The sequence below is a fragment of the Malurus melanocephalus genome, unplaced genomic scaffold, assembly GCF_030028575.1.
Source record: "Malurus melanocephalus ecotype Western Australia unplaced genomic scaffold, MMel_1.1 scaffold_190, whole genome shotgun sequence".
NCBI lineage: Eukaryota > Metazoa > Chordata > Aves > Passeriformes > Maluridae > Malurus > Malurus melanocephalus.
Window position 1 is genome coordinate 1256228 of NW_026623422.1, and position 21349 is coordinate 1277576.

The window sequence follows — 21349 nt, forward strand, 5'->3', positions numbered from 1 at the left end:
ATTCACACCCCATATTATTTCAAACATTGGTCCAATCGCTCCTGTCCAGCTTCATGTGCCTTCCAGGAGGAAATTCACAGCTGTGGTCACACCATTATCCTGAGAAGATCCCAGGTTTTTAAACAATAATAATTTAGTCCTGGTTCTTCCCAAGTCCAATAGATTTGTTCATGCACAGCCAAAGCCCAGTAGAAAAAAGCAGGTTGCTCACCAGCACAGCTTTTATTCTAGAGCTCCCCACAAATCAAAACCAATTCACAACAGCTCTAACAATTATGCAAACAGAAATCAAAAGTCAGCATGCCCACAAACTAACAAGAAAAAATAAAAAAAAAGCTAAAGACAACAGGAAGAAGCAGAGGTGAGAGTATATGAATGATCACTCAGAAGAGATAATACTTAAACTGCAGTAAAAGTTCAATGTCTCCATTTCACTTAAAAAAAMCAGCTGCAGATCTGCTTCTAGCTTAATGCATCATTTCTAGCAGTCAACATTACAACCTTGGCAGTCTTGTTCACTTTGTCCTGCAGCAATTTTTCAGTTGATGCCAATGCTTCCATTGCTTCCCAGTTTTTCTCCCGAAGGTCCTAATCATTTTTAGAAAGAATGATTTCAGTTCAGCCAATATTCAAACTGTTTTCGCTTCTACTTCAGAAAAATATTTCGCATTACATATTCCACCATTTGCATTTAAATGCTGGTTACTGCAAGGTGATTTTGCTGGGGAGTATGACATACACTAGCAAAAACAAGTGTGATGTTCATAGAGTTTGAATAAAAAGGGGGAAAAAATGCCAATTTCTGCCCAACCTGCCCCAGTGTCCAAAACTGATGCAAGTGTTACTGCAGAGCRTTAACCCTACAGCGACCCCACACTTTGACTGCACTTGTAAGAAGAAAAGAGGGAAGTTTTCAAAAGTAGTGAGGAACACAGACACCAAACCACAGATTACACGACAGAGTGTTAGGCATGTGCAGTGCAGAGCCCCAGGAGCACAGAGGTGTGCACACTGACCCCCTGATCCTGCAAGCAGACCTCAGCCCAAAGCCGTTTGCAGCTCTCCACTGCACCCAAAGAAAACTGGTTTGGTGCTCACCAGCCCTCCTGGGAGGCTTTGGGATTGCAGCAGGGGTGAGCACATCCCAGATGCACCTGGGAAGGCCAGGGGCTGTGCTCTGCATCTTTCTTGGCRAGGTCATCAAACGTGTACTCCACAAGACATCGACACACAGCTCAGTGGGAGGCTGAGAGCTCTCCTAAGAGCAGCCTCACAGTTCTTCTCTAGGAAGGATGTGGGGCCTTGCAGCGAGGAGATTACAGGGCTTGGGATTTAGGTTTAATTTTTTCCAACCCCCAGAGCAAATCTCCTTTAGCAAAGGGCTGTTTTGGAAAGGCTGTATTTTGAATTCATCAAAAGCCTAGCAAGCACCTACACTGGTTTCACTTTGCCACTTCTATTTATCCACAATCCTAAGGGCTGTTTACAGGACACAAACACAATATTGGATAAAACTGAGAAAAAGCTGGGACCTACAGGCCTGACCTGCCTTTAGCAGCAGCCAGATTTCTGCCTGCACCACAAAAGGTATTTAGACCTTGTGAATCCCCAGAAAACAGACCTTCTGTTCCACCTTTCCAGCTCATCTGTCTTCTGAGACTATTCAGCCACTCTCTCTCTACTTGATTTCAGCTCTTAAGCAGCACTCTGTGCTCGAAAGTTCAAGCTCTCAATATTTTCTTTGTGCATCTTCCTCAGGTTGTCCCACTATTAAGCAACAGAACTTATTTCCTGGTATTCACTGGATTTCACAGGCTATCAAGGAGAGGTAGGTGAGATAAACCCCTTGTATTTTAACTTTCTTCCACATAGGACCAGAACTTTATCAGAGCACAGCACCTTTCCTCCTCCCACCCTCCCTCCCCTTGGCAAAGGACATGTTTCTGAACAGGGTTAACAAGGTTTGAACTCAAATCTGAGACCTTGCTGTGGGATRTGTCCCCTAGCAAGTCTCCTTCCTYTGATCCARTCACCAAATTGCCCAGGAGCTGACACAGCTCAGGTGAGCTGAGCCACTCCCAAGAGGAAAGGAGCACCCAGGGACACAAAACAGCAGGCAGCTGTCACAAACACACTCTGCAAAACRCCCCAGGCCTCAAGAAGTGCCAGGAACACAGGTTTGGTTGTTTTGGGGGGTTTTCTGGGGTGGTGGGGGAAGGATTTCCTTACGTTGTTCTTTTTCCTCTGCTGCTCAAAAGCGTTTCTCTGAGAGGCGAGCTCGCTTTGGAGAYTGGCGATTTCCTTCTCTTTGCCTGCGACCCTGAATGGACAAAGAGAACCACAAACAAGTCAGGAGACACTGAAGGGATTTCCAGGGAAGCACTGACACCCTTTCCCACACTCACTTGCCTCCCCTCCCTGCAGTGCTCTCTCTGAAAAGCTGTTTTCACTGACTTGGCAGCATCTCTCGCTTCCCACCGCTCCCTGAGCCACTCTGCCTGAGCAAACCCATTGTAAAGCTGTTGTTTGCCTACAACAGGCATCTGCACACATTCATCGAGGCCACAGAAAGGCAACACKTTAGCTGAGGGTACAGTCAGTCAGCCCACGCCAGCACAGCACCACGGAACAGGCACTRCCTGCTGCTGGATGAGAGCATTCCCTTCCAAGCACCTACTCCATGATTTGTAAGTCATTTAACTTGAAAGACAAATAATTCAGCCAGCCAAAAACGCCTGACAGTGGCAATTTGCTTAGCACAATAAAGCATCAGCTTCCACACAGTTATTTAATGTGCTTCAGCCCCACGTTATAACACACTTTTACCCCTGAGATTTTCCCTAGGAAGAGATTTCCCCCATACGATTTTATAACAGCGACAACCCTCTGCTAAGCTGAAGTTCCAGGAAAAAAAGCCTGTCACTTTTTCTTGAAACACCAACATTTAACTCTTCAGCCATGCAGCTGAGCTGGCAGGCATTCAAAATTACATCAATCAAGGCTTGCTTCTGTGATGGGCACAACATATTGCCAGCACAGTCTGTCTGCAGGAGATTACACCTGAGGATCAGCAGTGTGAGCASAATCTCCATGTTCAACTTTTATTAGACAGTAAGTTCATTTTTTTTTTTTACTGGCCACTTCACATGCTCTGACATTGTACATTTGGCATTTATTTCTACATTTCCTGAGAAATTAAGTGAATTGAATCAATTCTCTAATGCATTCAGCTTCTGGTAATACTCACACTTGTAGAAGCTCCTCGCTTTGGACAGCCAGAGATGCCTACAAAGAGAMCAGAAATGTGTCAGGAGCAGCAGCAAAGACCAGGATCTGTCCTGTTAACCAGGCACTGCTGCACTCTAGGGCTCTGAAGGAATCCTGTCCAGCCTCCTTTGGACAGGAACACAGCAAGGCTGCAAATCCATAGGATGAAAGSAAGCAGAAACAGATATGCAACAGCCAGAAAAGCTGGCTCAGTGCAACCCAGCCCTGAAGCTGTCCCTGGATTTCCATGGGCAATACAGCTCCTGGTTTTCCATGCCATCCATGCAAGCTACCACCACCCACTTTTGACTTCCCTCAGTAACACTGCAATTGGAAGCTGTACCTGTTTGCAGTTCTCCTGCTTTAATTCCTGAATTTGAGCTTTGAAAAATTCATTTTCTTTTTGCACATCCTGTTGAGAGAAAAAAGGCAATATATACCCATGTTTACACAGAGATACACTCAAAATAAACACACCCCTCAACACAAGATGTTTCTATCAAAACTTTACCTGCAACTGTTTTAGTTGGTTTGCAATTTCTCTCTCTTTTTCTTCTACCATAGCTTCCAACTTCTTCATTTTTTGTTCTTCCCCTTTTAACCTGCACAGATGGTTTAGAAAATAAGAAGGGTTAAAGTAAGAAAAAAATGCAAAAGTAAGAAAAAAAATGCTAAAGTAAGAAATTATGCTAAAAAGAGACAGACACTCAAACTAGGACAGTTGGTGCAGCAGAAAATAAATATATTTTGTCTGCTGAGGCTGCCTCAGGTACCACACACCAGCTATAGCAGAGCTCTGCTGGGAGAGCTGCACATCACAGGAGCTGCTTTGAAGGCAGAGCCCTTTCTGGCACAGTCTCACACAACCTTCTTCTAACTTGGAGCAGCCAGACAAAGCAGAGTCAAAACACAGCAAAGCCTGGCAGCGTTTCTCCATAAAACAGGAGCTGGAGAATTGGCTATTGCCTCTCAGCCTGAAAACGGCAAAAAAACCGGATCTGTTCGCTGCTGCTAGTGACTGAACCACAAGCACTGCAACCCTTGAACATGCTGAACAGAAGGAGAAATTAGCACCAGGCAYGAGAATCAGCAGCAGTTTCGCTGGGTAATGGAGCCCTGGGTGCACATTGCCAGTGTGGGAGCAGCACAGCTCAGGGCAGGGACGCCAGACACCAACAGCTCATTTTAGCAAAGCCCGTGAAATTCCTGACATCGACTCCAACATTCCAATTGGACATAAACTCAATGTATATTCTCAGCAGGCACTTGAGGAACTGCTAKTCAGCATACTCACAGGCTCTCCAGGTCCTGGATTTGGGATGGAGCAGGTACCTGAAAAAGTAATTCCCAATCTCATTTTGATGGCAGAGTTTTCAAATTAACAGCAGCTTTTTGCATGAGAAGCAGCAACACACAGCTTGGAAGGCACTTGCCAAAGAAATACCAGGAATTTTGCATCAGGCATGGCTCCAAGAATATCTAAATAAGCTTACACCAAGCATCCCAAACTCCACACCAGCCAATTTGCTCTGCATTCCATCCTTCCCCTGGGATAAATGCTTGTGTCTAGACATCCACCCAAATTAAAAGCTCAACTCAGTCTCTTCCTTTTACCATCAACAGAAATCCAAACTGAGCCAGAACACCACCTTATTGGAAAAATAATTCCATTAAGTAACACCTGGCTTCGAGGCTGTCCAGTTGTCTGCTCTCACATCCAGTGCAGGAAATCAAAAGCCAAAATATTCCAGCCCCAGGGAAAGGCAGGAAGGAATCACAGCACAGCCTGACCACTTCAAGAGGAGCTGCTACATTCAGTCACAGCCAAAATTCCTGCATGACCAGAGCCCTGCAAAGATGCTGCTCCAGCCTTGGAAAGAAGGTGCCTGGAACTCAGCTGGGACTCTCAGAGCTCCACGGCTTCCAGAGCACCAAAGCTCCTCGTTATGCACAGAATCTTCCAGTTAAAGCTCTCAGAACTTGCTACCCATGTAAAACCTGTTTTGGGTGAGCACAGCTGAGCTASTGGGCTCTCTGCATTGTAAACTAGCAGCTTACTCAAACAGGATTTAAAACATYTCAAAGTTGAAGCCAATGCAAATCCCCTGTGTGAGGCAGAGGAGAAAAACATGTTCCTGTTCAGCACTCCCAAACCACATCCACTCTGCAGGCTGTACCTGTTGGAGTTGTTGCAGGTTCTGTTGTTCCAGCTCCTGAACTTTACTGTTTAATTGTGCAATTGTATCCTTCTGACCCTTTGGATAGATAAAGAGCAAGTTTAGAAGTGTGAATTTACTTTTCCCAGCCAGAAATGCCTAAACAGAATTTATTTCCCTTCAGAATATTAAACAGCTTACCTGCAGACATTCTCTTTTCTTAACCATCTCTTTTTCCTTCTCTTCCAATAAGGCCTCCATGGTTTTCACCTGCTTTTCCTTCCCCTTCAACCTGTGCCATGAAACACAGATACACTGCATAARCCCCCTGCTCTTTCATCCATCTGAAAATAAAACATCCTGTGCTTTGCAGCACCTAACAAACGCAGCATCTGTGATCAAAGGCACCAGCATAATTCACCTACTAAAATCAATGTGTGCACACTTCAGCCTGGGTTAGCAGGAGCTGCCCTTGATCAGTGGCACTGCTAAAAGGTGAAAACAAACTCTGAGCTGACACATTGCAGGGGTTGTACAAATGTGTGCTCTCCTCATCCAAAAACACCTCCTTGCCCCTCCCCAGCTGGGGATACGAGGGGCTGATTAATCATTTCCCTATCCCCATAGCTCAGATATTACCAAAATAAGTTTTCCACTATGCCCTCCCTTCATCCCTCCATCCTGGCTTGAATTTAAGGGGTCAGTAAGAGGTGCACAGGGCAGAGCAGATGTTAACAATTGCACTTACAGAGTCTGAAGTTCTTTGACTTGTGATGTTATTGACACCTAGAGAAAATAATCAGCACTTTAGTTCAATGCACRAGGAGAAGGCACATAAATGCTAAAAATTGCTCTATGAAGAAATGAGGAAAAGCCATCAGACAATATCAGAATAGGCACTATTTATTGCAGTAAACATAAACATATTTTTTTTAATTACAACATGCCAACTGTGTCCAACTATTTACAACCCCCATATTTAAAATGTGCCTTCCAGAGCAGCAAAGGAAACAGTGCAATGGGAACACAAGCAGGCTCACAAGAGACACACAGGAAGAAGCAGAGTRTGACTGTGATCACCATCTCACTGGCACCTACAGCTCCAACCCAGAGATCATCCCTGGCCATCGGACCTTTGCACCAGGAATTGCTTTTTAGGGTCTCTCTGCAATGCCAGAGCTCCCTTAAATTCCYATTCCAAGGCTGAATATGGACTGAAGACACAAGATTTAGTGGGAATGTTACTCTGAATTCTGTATGACAGCCTGACAGTGGTTATCTGTGTAAACAGTCAATCCACCACCAAAACACAGCARGAGTTCAGATATTCCCAAAAATCTCTCCTCTGCTTGCAGGAGACYAAAGGGTGCACAAATACATCACCTTTGGAGACAGAATCCTGCACTGAGCATTCCAGAGACAGCAAACCTGAACTGCATTTTTCTCTGGGCCCTGTCAGCTCCAGGGAAGGAAATAAACACAAATAACTCCCTCAGCTCCTGGAAATTTGCTTTGGAGGAAAAACCCAAAACGGAAACACCTTCTGTGAAGCTTTGCCTAAAAAGGACAAAACTTTAGCGCTAAGAGGAGAAGGGGGTGACATGTTGGAATGGGGCTAAAGGGACTGGAAAGAGTGCAGACTAAAAACACCACCCACACAAACAAAAAACCTTCCTGACAGCACGATGGATTGAGCTGCCTGCAGCATGGGCTCCCAAAGGAAACATGGCCTTCCCTACTTTTGGATGCCAGACAACAAACGTGCCAAAAAAGCCAATCCTCCTTCATCCCTGCACTCCTGRGAGCTAAAGCAAAACTGACTGTGCCAAGACTGAGCCCTTTTTTGGGCACTGGGAAGAAAACAGTCTTGGGTTTACCTGGAAACCAGATACTATTTGGGCCTCTAGTATTGCTCCAGCAACAGAGAAAGGCCAATGACAGGAACAGCAACTTGAAATTTCCAAGTTGCCAGCTCCAAAGGATGTCCCAGGGTTTCATGTTTCCTACAGGGATGGWGTGCCCAGGCAGAGTTAATGTAGCAATGCATTAAGTACAGCAATTCCTGCCAAGTTCCATACTAATGGTCCAAAAAGCTCAGGCTTCCAGAGGTATGTGGTTTCTGAAGGACAGCACTAATTATCCTATGTATTTATGGCTTTTTATCCATGAACAGTGTAGCTCCAGCGTTAAAAAGTTCCTTACCCCATGACATTCACCAGTGAGACAGAACACACTAGAACAGAAATGAGTGAGCAGCACATCCAAGGCAAGGCTGGTTCACACTGCTGCCACTAAAGTATTTTACCTGTTTCTCCATCTCAAGCTGGGAATTTCCTACTTCTTCTTTCAGAGCCTCTATTTCCTGTGTCAAAGCCTTTTCAATGACAAAACAAGACAGGGTTGGACAATGGAAACACAGAAACGCCACAGAAATGGATGCTACAAATCSATCAGTGTAGAGTGCCATGCAGTCACAAACAAATGTGGTCGTGGCATCGACACAGAAAGGAGGGCAGGTACTGCACACAGATACCTGAACAGTCTTCTCCTTGTTTGCCACTTTCAGGATTTCAGCTTGGAGGAGTTCTTCCACTGATTTTATCTTCCCATCCTTCTCGTGGATCCTTAAAAAGAGCAGAGAAACAATATTAGCTGGGTGAAAAAAAGTGCTCCTTGAGAAAACATAAAAATTGGTTCTGTTGTCACATCCCATCACCAGCCTCTGGGATCCACAYTTCCCATTTCCCAGAGCAAATGGGAAGAATAAGACTGGGGCCAATGCAGAACCAGCTGGCTTTGCATAACCAGTTGTTCACATGCTAAATAARTACTATCACAGTCTAAAAATGCAAATTAAGATACCAATAGTGCCTGGAATAACACACACTTAAAATGAGCCTTCACTGGACATTCCAGCAAAGTATTTATCAACTTAAAACACACACAGAGGGAACAAACTCACTCCTTTTAAAGTGCCTATTGAGCAAAAATTATTATCTGACAAATCAGTGCAATTCCTCATCTAGTCAAAGTCAAGCTTATGAAATTAACTGCTTAGCAGAGAAGCAACTGGATTTTCAGCAGGTATTGATCTGGTGTGACATGTTTCAAAAATGAAAATGCTTCCTGCCACACACACACACTTCATCCAGTTAAAAACAAATCATTTCAAGGAAGCAATACACTTGTTGTTCAGATGGAATAAAGACAGAGAGAATTAACAATCAGCGATTAAATCTGTACAGTAACTCACACTTTCTGCAGTTCCTCCACCAGTGATTGGAAGGARACCTGTTAAAAAGAGAGCTTCATCTTAGGAAAAACAGAACAGAGCAAAACAACCTGTGAATGTTGAGGGGTGAGGATAAAGAGCTGRAGCACTCTGGCACTGGATGAACTATGCAGCAGCTTAATGATTTTAATTCTCTGGCTGCTCCTGAGAAAATTAGCTGTCAGTCTCCAGGTCCTGGCAAACCAATAATACAAAGYCTGCTGCAAGTTCAAGAAAACCAAAGCAAACCCACACCATCTTTACCAGGAGAGGGTGAGGTTCAGTACCAACATTTTATCAGTTAACCTTTAATACCAACACCACACTTCATCTCTTCAGGGTCATTGTRCCTACTCTCATTTCTCTTCCATAAATGATTTTCTAAGAACTAATTGCTCTCCTAAGCTGTCCAAGCAGAGCTGGGTGTCAAGGAAAGGCAATCCTGATCAGCACATCAAAAACGACAGCACTGTGACAGTGTCAGTGATCAGACACAAGGGGAAGGGGGACAAGTGACACCTGCAGAGTAAGGATTGACACTGACATCATGAGGCTGCCCAGCTGCCTGCCAGCCATGCCTGCTGCCCCAAACTTCTGGAAAAGGGAATCCACAGCCATTCAGAGCACCCAAACCAACCCACAACCAGCCCTGACTGGATCCTTTACATCTGCCCCGTTTCTGACACTGCTGCAAAGGAAATATTTGACAGAAGWATCAGCTCCCAGACCAGCGCTGAAAGAAAACAGGATGCTTTGCCAACAGGCTTCAAAGRCATCTCCACCTTTTTCCCTTGACTTCTGCAACCACAGCAAGATTCTTTCTGATTTAGTTTAGGTGTAATAAAAGTTTTAGATGAAAAGTCCTACCTGCTCCGATTGCTGAATTTGCAGGCTTTGAAGTTCTTTTCTCAGAGATGAATTTTCCGTTCGCAGGGCCTTTGAAAGCAGACACAGAGATAATGAAAGACTCATTTGTGGGGGGAAAAGTGTTAAGCTTGACAGAAAAGTAATTTCTTTTAGAATAAGTGAAAGACTTTGAAAGTCTGAAAGAGACCCCCCTCTGCAGCTGTTGGAGCCAAAGTATTCAACAGACTAATTATTCACCATGGATRACTTGGAGTGGATGCCAATCTATGGGAAATTAGAGCCCAGCTATAGAGTAAGGTGGGAGTGCTGTAACTGAGCAGAGAGGTCAGAAATAAAAATGTGACAAATCATGTGAAAGGCCATCTTTTGGACAGCCCATTTATTTATATGTATTTACACAATATTGGGATTCTCTCTCCCAGACAGGCTTCTCACCACTYTGGGAATACAAATAATAAAAACTATAAAACCATGTGTTTTAACAGCCTAGATCCTACTCTGGAGTCAATAATAATCTCCAAAATACGTAAGAATTTTTCCAAGATGCCTTTGTACAGAAACACACTAAAAGAATAAAAATCATCTATTGTAAACATTGCCATCAGCATTTTTAAAAAATTGCAGGATATTATTTTAAACAATTCACTTGCAAAATACTGCCATCCCTGGAGGGATTTCAAAGCTGTGTGGATGTGGCACTTGGGGACATGGGTTAGTGATGGGATTGGCAGTGCTGGGGAATGGTTGGACTCTATGATCTCAGAGGTCTTTTCAGGCTAAAGGGGTCTATGAAGTGCTCACACCTTTGGCTGTTCTGTAACCTCAGAGTTTGCAACCCCTCACACACAGAGAGAGGTCAACAGCATCCCTGGAATCTGGGCTAGTTAAGAAAAGGAACATTGTCTTGGCTATGTCCAAGCTTTACAGCAAAACCCAGCTGAAAACAGACAGAAATTTTTGTCCTGGCTCTCCAGATTTCTCATTGCTACCTCCTTTATAAACAACCAGGAAGGAAATAATTTTATCATCATCCCAGAAGTGTCACTAGTTTATAAGCCACTTAACCTTTCAAATTATGAACCAAGCAAAAAAACGCAAGAGTGCCATATTTTTTACAAAACACCGTTTCCTGAAGAGAGATTTATTGGAGATATATTCCCTTTATTCCAAAGGACACMAGGAGGGCATCCCAGCAAAATCTGCTCCAAAGCAGAGAGAAGCACTTATTCAACACCACAGATGCCCCTGCTTAGTCTGTCTCACAGAAAAGGTTTTAACCTCATCTCCACGAGGTGCTTTTCCTATTCAGAAGGAATTCAGACTGAACCATGAGCACTCCAGCATTCACTTTGCACGAGAGCWCTTAATCTCTATTTCCCCATCAAAAAAAATAACACAGGAGATTTCACCTTCAGCTCCTCCTCTTTATTAGCCACCTGGATGAGTCCTGCCTCAAGAAGCTCTTCAACTGTCTTGATTTTATCATCCCTCTCTCTCATGCTGAAAAAGCAAGAGTGAGTATTAGGAAAAAAGAAAGTAACTTTGCAGGCAGTTCAGCTATCAACAGTAATCTCACTGCCACCAAAATCTTCATTTTAGCCTCTGATTCAAAAGAAAAAAGTTTCTTACCTTTTTTCCATCTGCTCTATCAAGTCTTTGTTCGTCTATGAAGAAAAAAAAAATGGGGCCATCATTAATTGGATCAATAATGGTTTGGGATTTAAAAAACAAATAATTGGAAAGCACCAACTTARCCAGAAGCTTGGTTACAACACTAATCCAGAAAGGAAACAAAGCAGGGGCAGAAAGTCCTCGTGGCATGTGTGTCTAACACTGATGTTGGAAAAATGTCAGTCTTTCAGGGGAGGGACAGATCCAGCCCAAATGCCTTGATGGTTTCACCCTGATGGACCTGCAACATCTAATCCATAGCAACCAGCTCAACATCTGAAAAATCTGCCTCTTTTGAGATTTATCAGAATCACAAACTCCACCTGAGGCTCACTCAGCAGAACATGTATGATTTCTCACCACCACCAGACTGTGAGAGACCAGATGGAAATATAAACCAGCTTCCAAGAAAAATCCCCTCCAGTCTTTCAGACAGGACACCAAATCAGCCAGAGCCAGGGGAGCACTGGCTGCAGATCTGGTTCTCCACCAGAGGCAAGGGAGCTGCTCCAGACAGGGAGCTCCTGGACAGCAGACACCAGCACAGGAAAAGTTTCCTGGCCTGCAAGGCTTTTTGCAGTGTTTCAGGATGTTTTCTCATTCCACAATGATGCAAAGTCAGGGGTGCTCACAAGGGCTCTCCCAGGCAACATCCCAAAGGAGATGGAGCTGAACAACACAACAGTTCTGAATCTGCAGCATCCTGTGAGCACAAGCCCGGCTGCAGAATTGAGCCGTGGGCAAAAACACAGAACAGGAGGCAAAAGACATCACAGCATAAAAGGGTCAGAGTGGGTCAGAGTGGAAATATTTGCAGAAATAAGTTTTTGTTTGTGCTAAGCTATGAGTCTTCAGGAGTGAAAAAAAAAATTCAGATTTTGTCCAGACATTCTTGCCTAGGTCTACAAGACAGTCACAAACTGCCTTACTTAACCCTCCATGGAAGGGAAAATCTGAAAAACAGCATCAGGTTTTGACAGCAACCAGTTCAGCCTACATCCAGGTTAAGAAAAAATACTGAAGAAAGTAGAACAATAGAAGATATTTGATAAAAGCTCAACAAACACAGGCTATACCTGCTCAGACAGGAGAGTCTGCAGCTTCTGAACTTCAGCTTGCAGAGTTGTGTTTTGATCCTTCAGAACCTGMAAGAAAATTGAGGCATTTTATCAGTTCAGAATTGTGGAGCTCAAATTCAGCATTTCCATAATGGCAAAGAGGCAATTAAATAGCACAGAAGTCATTACAGAGAATTCTTTGGAAGCTAYAAGACTACRAAGAGTCCTTTCCTTCTCTGCATGRCTTTTCTGTATTAAGGACAAACGTATTGTCCTCATGTTCCCATGGGAAATTCAGCTGTTACCATCTTTATTCCCTGGCAGAGAATCAGACAGCACCAAGTGAGAGAAGCTCGGAAAAAAAAATGCATTTTCCTCCTAAAGGAGCATCACCATCATGTCAAGGTTTGATAACTGCCTCTTACAAAACATTCATTTGGCAAAGCAAATGGTGCAAGATCTCCCCTTTTTGAGTTCCCTTCAGCTGCCTCAATGCAGAGCAGCAGAGAGGTTTGCACAGCTCCCACTCTTGCTCTGGGAAGAGGTGGATGGGGAGGACAAACTTTGCCTCTCCTCCTGCATTCCTGCTCCATACAATGGACACAGCAGCCCTCAGCAGACAGCCTGCCTGTCTGGATTCCTCAGATGTGTTCTAAAATCCTCCTCTGTTATTGCTTTTTGTCTTTGTAAAGACTTGCTTGGTGCTTCACAAAAGCAAAAGGCTGGACACGCGCTCCATGCTCCAGCCCCAAAGCCTTACAGGGAAAACACAAGCAGGAGGGGACAGCAACAGTGAGGATTAAATGCACTGCTCTGTTTTAAACCTGGCTTTTCCCTCTTTCATGTGCATGGGAAAAAGCAGCACTTCCTTTGGGGGAAGCATTTAGAACAGCACTGGTCTGGTTTGTGTTTGGGATCAAAGAGAGGAAGAAGGAGAGAGCAGCAGCACACACAACATTCATGCTCAGAGATACTGTGGATTTCTGCACCATGATGATGATGACGATCTGCATTCAGTTCTGCATTCATCTCCCAAGAACTGCCAGAACTGCCTGCAGGTGATTCTTGCACTTGGCACTGAATTGATTACAGCACAGAACCATTCCCAACACCTCCAAGGCCTTTTCCTGGGAAACAGTTACTGCAGAAACCACCACACACAAAGGATGCTCATATTCCCTTTCACATTCATTTTCACTTCACCCACCATTTTTTAATGTTCCACCACACTGCAAGTCCTGAGAGCATCACTAACTTGAGACCTGCCCACCTACTCCAGCCTGCCATCTCTTCCCATTCCCCTTTCCACTGTTTATGCATCTGTGACCCAGCACAAACTTCACTGAAGATTCAGTCAACAGCTTTATTCAGAAAATCAACTGAAATTGTACTTTGTTTCTTATTTCATTAAATGAACAAATTTCTCTCTTATTCTCTGACAGCTTAGGGAAACTGCAGAGCCTCGGCAAGGGACTCTCATCAAAACCTCTTTGAAAGTGTCACTTTAATACAAGAATCAAGTTTACTACCTGCTTCAAAGAGCTCTGRGAGACTCCAGAGGCTTCTCTTACAAAAGCATCCTACCTCTGCCACTGCCCACTCGCTCTGTTCCTCACTAGCAAACTCAGCAAGGTGACAGTGGGAGATTCAGAGGGACTGACCTCACACCAGAGACATCAGAGGAGCAGCAGCACCCACCACAGGGTTTCAGTGAGTTTAAAGGCATGGAGTCATCACCTTTCTCGGGAAGCAGRGCTGTTTCTAACAGCCCAAGTGCAGTAGAAAAAGGCAAGAGGGGCAGAGGGCAAGGAGGAATTAAGCTGCTCCCTGCACACACCATCTAGAAACAAGCAGCAGCTTTGCTGTGCAGACCCCAGATGTCAGAACAAAAGCTTCAGCAGTTTAGCTGCAGCCTTATGAGAAACAATCTGGAAGGAGGCAGAATTAAAATAAGCATTTTTACATCTGCCTTGACAGAAAACAGAGGTTTGGCATGATAATCCAAGCAACAAAGGCTCCAAATGAAAGCACCAAGGCCCTGAARGGCACATTAGAAGGTGGGATGAAGGAAAATTACAAGTTTTTACTGCACAACCTCCTCTTGCAGAATTCAAAGCCCTCTCTCTCCACAACTGCAGACACTGCTTTTAACTTGTGCCATCCCACCTCTCACCCTGCTGCACAGGCTGCTGCTCCCACTGTGACATTCCACATTGCTCCAGCCATACACACACATTRTTATAATTTACCTTAGCACCCAAAAGCCAGTTTTATTTCACTGTTCTACTGTTGCTCCACAACCTCTGGAGCCTGGAAAATTTACTGAAAACAAGCACAAAAAAACCTGTTCTGTATCTTACCTTGAATTCTCCTTTTGTGTTTGAAATCTGATTGAGCTCTTCTCGAAGCTGATCTTCAAGAGTTCTTATTTTGTCATCTTTTATGTGAATGCTGAGACACAGCAGAACAGTTAAACACATTTCCCCATCCAAGTCTTACAAAAACTATCATTGAAAAGAACATAAAAGACTGATAAACATTGTTTATCAAATCCCAGAGCTATTTACCTTTTCTGCATCCTTTCCAGCTCATGTGCAGCAGCAGCCTAGATATAAAGAGGATTAACCCAGACTTAGGAGACATCACATGATTCAATCAACCTTTCATTGCACAATATTAAAAAGCTAGAACAAGTCATTTGGCCTCCCAGCACATGACTGAAATCAAGAGTGAAAGGGGTAAGCTTGTCTTCATGCACTTTTACAACACCAATCTACGCCAGGCAAGCATGCAATTACACAARGAGAAGATCATCTCCAAGAGATTCATTTGACAACTGGGATTATCTCTAATTAAACACTTCATTTCCACTTCTGTAATGAACAGGTCATATAGCAGTAATGGAGGGACAGCATTTTGTTTGGCTCTAAAAACATCTCTTGGTGAGGCAAGGCGGAGGGGGGTGTGTGCTTTGGGATTTTTTTTTGTGGGGGATGTTTATGAACTTTGTCCATATTCACAGACAGTTATGTTCAYTCCTGTGAAATGTCCTGCACTCTGCACACCTGAAAATCTACACCAGCCAAGCAAAATGCTTCAGGGACTTGAATATCCAAGTGCAAGACTTGGCTGGTGAAGGAGGGGGAAGTATTAGGCCTCCCATCAGCTCTAAGAACTTCAGGGCATCAGATCCGAGCCCAATCCGGAAGCCTCACACCATTAATGTGCTTAAGCAGAGCTTGCTTAAAGCCAACAGATCTGCATTTGCRTTTGTGACAGAGCAGGTACTGGGAAGGGAGTAAAATTAAAACAACTGCTTTACCTGCTCATTTGTCAGAGCCTGTAATTTCTGTACTTCTGATTTCAGGGAGAGGTTCATATTCTGTAAGASCTGAAGGAAGGAGAAAGAGAAATGTATTTGTAGTTCATATACAGATAGTATTTCACTCTTCAGGGTGAAATTTCAGGGTATTTTTARAAGGAAAATCCTCAAGTTTCTTTATCAACAGCTCTCCCAGCATCTAGCATTGGCCTTGCCTAGAAGAGCAAACCTGTGGCTGAAAAAGCTGTTTCTACACCCAAACACAGCAACCTTGGGGGCTTCATTTTGTACATGCAGCCAGCAAGCCTCTCCCTGGATCAGCTGGCTTTTGCACACGTTTTTATTGTACCTTGAGCTCTTCCTCCTTGCTGGTTAAGTTGGCACGTTCATTGCCTAATGAGTCCTCCATCTGCTTGATCTGTTTGTCCTTCTCTGCAATCCTGCACAGGGGAGAAGCAATGACAGCTCAGTACAAAAGCTCTGGATGGAAATGGTACAGGAAGCATCAGGCTRAACCCAAAACACACCCTGGCCCTTTAGTGCAGCTCCCACTCCAAATCCCGCTGACTGTACACTCTGGGTCCAAAAGCTTTTCCATTTTAAACGTTGTCTGCTTGCCAAAAAATTTATGAGACATTCCCTAGCTCTGAAACACAACTACCACCCCGTGTCCCAGAGGGAGAAACCTCCTGGCACAGCCCTGCAGCCCAAACAATAACAATTCTCATGGTCACGCACATTCCTGCACACAGGCAGGGCCAAACAACAGAGGAGATGCTGCTTTCTCTGCACTCAGAGCCATGGCAGACTCCAAACCTGAGGCCAGACATGGAAGGGAAATCCGTGGGAAGCSGTTTCCCAGCTCCCAAGTTGATCTCATGAGGAGTTGAAAGCACAGACAGCAACATTTCTGTCACCAGTCCCTCCCATACACTCCTCACGTGAAGGGAGGGAAGGTGGCAGGCACTGAAAGCCACTGACACCTCCCCAAATCCCACAGGAAATGGATGCTCACACTTTGTGAAGTTCTTCTGCCAGGACTGAAGCCGAGGTCTGCAGGAGGGAAAAAAAACAAACAAAACAAATAACTGAAAGTAAAGCAAGTCAAAGAATCCTCATCTACAGTGAGCCAGGAATAGCATCGCTGTGGTTATTTTAAACTGGYACAGGATGCTTCCAACTATTTCCGGGCTAAGGAACATTAACGAAATACCAGACATATAAATGTCCTTTTCCCTTTGGTCTAATGCAACATGGAGGGGAAAAAGATCCATGTTTTTTGCCTTTCACTAGATTCAAACAAGCCATGGGGATCACCAGCACCTCCTTCCCAAGAATTAAGTGCTTTATGGGATATTGTGACAAACCACTCAAAAAAAAAAACCTCCCAAAAAAGAAAAACCAATAAAACCTGCATAGTGCATCAGGAGTTGTGCTGGGAACAGAAACAGAACCATAAAMTCAGCAAGTGGCATTTTTCTCTCTGGAAAATGTCTGTCCCTCTGCTGTCACCCACAACAGGGCAAGAGAGACCCACCACAATGATTTTGAAAGCCTCAAGGGACCTCTGCAGACTGTGACAAAACTTCCATGCTCACAATTCCAGTCCCTCTTAGGAACTAAAGGAGTTTCATCATYCCTGATATCCAGAACAGGACACAGCCCCAACTCCCTTCTTCAAAATGTTCTTTCCACACCCACTGTCCATGGTGGAAAAACACCCCTGAGTTTTCATGGCTAGCTGGGGCTACCTGGGAAAAACACACACCTCCAACACCCTTCTTGTGTAACCCAGAGCTAAAATCAATTCCCCAGGGACTGATTTCCAAACCCTTAAAGGACTGGGATGAGAGGAACAGGCCATGATGATGCTGTAAGTCTAGAGTGGCTCTAACCCCACTACTCTCCCCACACAGTGGGTTAAAACACTTCAAACAAAGCCAGATTTCCAGTCTGATGTCGAAATTAATAAAATTCCATCGAGCACATCCATGATTAAAAGAAGGCAGCACCCAAGTGCAGAGGAACAGCCTACACTTGTGGCCTTAAAGCCTTTCCGAGCTGATTGCTGTGACCTTCCTCTTCTAYAGAGAGGCAACTCCAGGGACCCTGAGGCTTTAAATAGAGTTTACAACAAAAATAATTTCCCAAATAAACTAGTCACACTAAAATTTTAAAGACTGAAATTACTGAGAAAGGCATTATGCAGGTTTGGTGATGTTTTGGTGTCTTTTTTTTTTTTTGCTTCTGCACAAAAATCAGCATTAAAATGAACAGCTACCAAAAGACAATTTTGGTCACAAGGGAAAAAGCACAATCAGGTGGTTCACAGGAGGACTGCAGAAAGACCAAAAGAACCACAAGACAGAATTGTAGGCATGCAAAGCTATAGAAAAAAAAAATAATATTGAACTATGCCCTTTAGTTATAAATGAAAGCCACTGTGGGAAGAAATAAGTGGATTTTGCCCCCAAAAAGACAGAAGCTTCAAGTTTTAAAACAGTTCAAGAAACATTAGAAAAGAGGATGCTAACAAATCCCTGCTTTCAGCATTACATCTCACACCCAGCCAAAAAAAGTCTTAAACTTTTAATGAAAGTTCACRAGTCATGATTACAAACGAAAGTCTGAGAACATGCTGTACCTGGGCTGCCATTTGTGAATGAAACTTCTGAAGCTGAGCTTTCAAAGCATCATTCTGCTCTATCAGCTCCTTGTAAGAGAGCACAGAAAGAAAAGCAGGCTGAGATCTGCAGCTACTCGGACTCTTGCTAGGATTAGCTTTTAGCCATGATTATGTTAGTAAGAACAGTTCAGCATTTACATGTCAGACACTTTACAAAAAGATGCTAGGTTTTTGGGTTTTTTTTCTCCCCTCTACGATCAAACAGTCAGAGTGGAAGCACCAGAACCTGTTCTGTGCCAAGGAAAAATATTCCCTGCTCCACCATAATCCCTTTGTTTTCCCTGAAGCTCTCAAGAGTTATGTCCATGCTGCCTGTCCCCTCCTCATGCCAGGAGGAGGGAGCTCACACAAACATCAAAGGTTCATGGCTGCTCTTCCAGGGTGTTCCCCAGAYCATGGATCATTTCACAGCTTGGGAAATGGGGTCAGCACCTTTTCCTGACTTGTTCCCACTGCTTCTCAGGTGTGAGGTGGCCCCACACCTCCTCACAGCACCACACACAAGGTCTCACTTCATAACCACATTGGCACAGTTTTCTCACCCTTGATTCAGGAGGAAAGCTTTACTAAAGCAGCATTTCAGGGACATTTCCATGTTTCCACAGACACAAAGTGAGAGGAAAAACCCCAAACCCTTCAAATATTTGAGCAATASTACCTGCACCTGCATTTGCATGGAGTCCTCCTCAGTAGCTCTCTTTTGCTCAGCCTCCAATAACTGCAGCATCCTCTGCTCCAGCTGCTGTTTTGATACCATTGTATCAGTAAGTTTACTGTGCAAGCTCTGGATTTCATTGTCTTTGGCCACAAGCTTATTCTGCACATCTGTAGCAGAAACGTCAGGATTTAATTCAGAAGTCAATATTTAACTTTGGGKGAAAATCATTTTCAATGTAAACAGGGAGGCTGATTAGAAGCCTCATTCCAACAAGCCAAGGTTCAGCTTCCCCATCAAAATTCAGACCAGCTGGGACCCCAAAACACACTTTCCCCAGGGTGCTGAAGCAGGGCTGACTTCACCTGAGATTTATTTAAACATTTACTCAATAATGCCCTTTTTTTACAAATAGCAACAGCCAGTTCACTGCAGCAGGCGTTATTTGGGAATTTTGTGATACGTGCCTTGTTGTGCTGCTTCGTGTTCAGCTGTTCTTTTCCTCAGATAAGCCTGGATTTCTTCCCATCTTCTCTCTGCTTCCTGCTGCTGGACCTTCACATTGAAGAAAGAGTTGATGAAGTCTAACCTTTAATTTGTTTTCGAAGCATTCTGAGTGCACSTCCTCAGTGCTATTCCCAAAACATATGGCAATGAAGTGAAATTGTTTCTTGTTTCCATTAGAGCACATCAGAGAGACACAGTGCTCTGTAATCCTCCTCCTAGACTAGTTTAGCCTATTAATTTGAAAGGCAAATTGTGAACAGGATTTCATTATAGGCTCTTAACAGAATGGTTTCTGTAATATGAAAATGTAGCATCTTTGCCCTGATAGTTCAGAATTAACACCAGAAGCCAGACCAGCCAAGCATCACATAAATCTGCATGCAGTAATTAAAACATCTCAGCTCTAGATACCAACTCTCCACCTGCCAGGGCAAAAGGCAGGGAGAACTTCTGGCATGTAAGATTTAATTGCAAATATTAAAGAAATCATGAGCTCTGGCTTGGCATTCTCACYTGAAAACACTAATTTCTCTTCTAAAGAAAAAAAAAATACTTCCCCTCCAAAGAAAAGAAAAGAGATTGATCCAAAAGCCAGCCCGTTTACACTTTTTTACTAAAAAATAAATATATATTCAAGCAAAAGCATGYAGCTTCAAATAAAAACCACACAAGGACAAGGCCATCTGGATGAATGGCTCTGAACTATCAACTCTGGTTGGAGYTGTACTCTCAGAAAGCAAAGTAAAAAGCTTAACTGCTGATGTTGAAAAGCTATTTACCTGGAAGCTAAGTTTCACTTCACAGGGAGATCTGTAATCACTCAAAACCCAGTGCATTGAATAAAAACATTAAATAAACCCCCAGGCTGGCTCGGGCCATCTGAAACAAGCAGCTCAAGCAATTCCCACATGCCTCACATCCCACCGATTCAGAACTCAGACAAAACCCTGAGTGCAACCTGACAGGCAGAGAAAAAAAAAAAACCCAGGCACCTTCAGCTGAGCCACTGCCTGCTCTGCATTCTTCTTYTGGAGTTCCTCTTGCTGCAGTTTGCTGCTCTTCTCCCCCAGCTCGTTCATCAGCCTGGCGTAGTCCTGGCGCAGCTTGTTCAGCTCGGCCGACTGCCTGAAAACAAACATTTCCACAGCCTTTTCCTACAAGAAGCAAAGGCCACAGCAGCAGCTACTCAAATGTCAACACCAAGTCCTGGATTTGCAACGACAGGGTGGGTTTGGAGTGGTTTTTTCTCCCTCCAAAATGGTTTCATCCTGGGAAAGGGATGATGGTCAGGTACTCGTGGCCACAGCAGCAAAAYACATCACTCCTGGCCATCAGCACAACCCAGGGTCAGAAACAAAAGGTGAGCAATAATCCACAAGAATCAGCTCCTTGAAAGGGTTTGCAAGCTGACTGGCATGATTTGGGCAGGCTGATGTAAACTAAAGAGGCTCAGCGTAAGGAAGGGTCTCGCATCGAAATTCACATTCTTTTCCTCTTTCCATAAAGGATTATTGATCTCAGGCTCGCTCAGGACTATTCCTCCTGGACTACTAACTGCACACATTTCTTCAGACTATTTGTTGCCTCCTGGCCTTGACCTGACTATTAACTTTTGCASGTATCTGATGCACTCCCTTGGTAGAGAGAGAAGATGCATTTTTCAGCCCATGGGAAGAATTTTAAGAGGCTCCCCTTTGTGCCTAAGCAAGTAAAAAGCATTTCATTTTTATCTCAGGTTGGCTTGAATTAAGACCTTTTCAGGATAACTGTCTAAAAGATAATCATGTTTCATTTAAATGAACAGGACCCTTAAAATCAGGGTTTCCCACTTTCTCTGAACACATTCCAGTCTCCAACAGTAACAAATATCTGAGAGCAGAGATTGAGTC

The 21349-nt window shown here is 43.9% G+C and overlaps 1 protein-coding gene across 1 annotated transcript in view; it reads right to left on the reverse strand.

Moving 5' to 3' along the window:
• Nucleotides 1–21349, reverse strand: part of KTN1 (kinectin 1) — a 74261-nt gene that overhangs the window by 15551 nt on the left and 37361 nt on the right. Inside the window, exons 9-33 of the mRNA XM_057373214.1 lie at nt 20453–20585; nt 19421–19508; nt 18957–19123; nt 18257–18325; nt 16628–16665; nt 15962–16052; nt 15613–15681; nt 14858–14895; nt 14651–14741; nt 12309–12377; nt 11191–11225; nt 10971–11061; nt 9562–9630; nt 8677–8714; nt 7957–8047; nt 7729–7797; nt 6172–6209; nt 5625–5715; nt 5445–5522; nt 4562–4599; nt 3779–3869; nt 3611–3679; nt 3248–3285; nt 2230–2320; nt 502–588 (exon numbers count right to left, since the gene is read on the reverse strand). Of these exons, the coding sequence (XP_057229197.1) occupies nt 502–588; nt 2230–2320; nt 3248–3285; nt 3611–3679; nt 3779–3869; nt 4562–4599; nt 5445–5522; nt 5625–5715; nt 6172–6209; nt 7729–7797; nt 7957–8047; nt 8677–8714; nt 9562–9630; nt 10971–11061; nt 11191–11225; nt 12309–12377; nt 14651–14741; nt 14858–14895; nt 15613–15681; nt 15962–16052; nt 16628–16665; nt 18257–18325; nt 18957–19123; nt 19421–19508; nt 20453–20585 (1867 nt within the window). The remainder of the gene's footprint in view (nt 1–501; nt 589–2229; nt 2321–3247; nt 3286–3610; nt 3680–3778; nt 3870–4561; nt 4600–5444; nt 5523–5624; nt 5716–6171; nt 6210–7728; nt 7798–7956; nt 8048–8676; nt 8715–9561; nt 9631–10970; nt 11062–11190; nt 11226–12308; nt 12378–14650; nt 14742–14857; nt 14896–15612; nt 15682–15961; nt 16053–16627; nt 16666–18256; nt 18326–18956; nt 19124–19420; nt 19509–20452; nt 20586–21349) is intronic.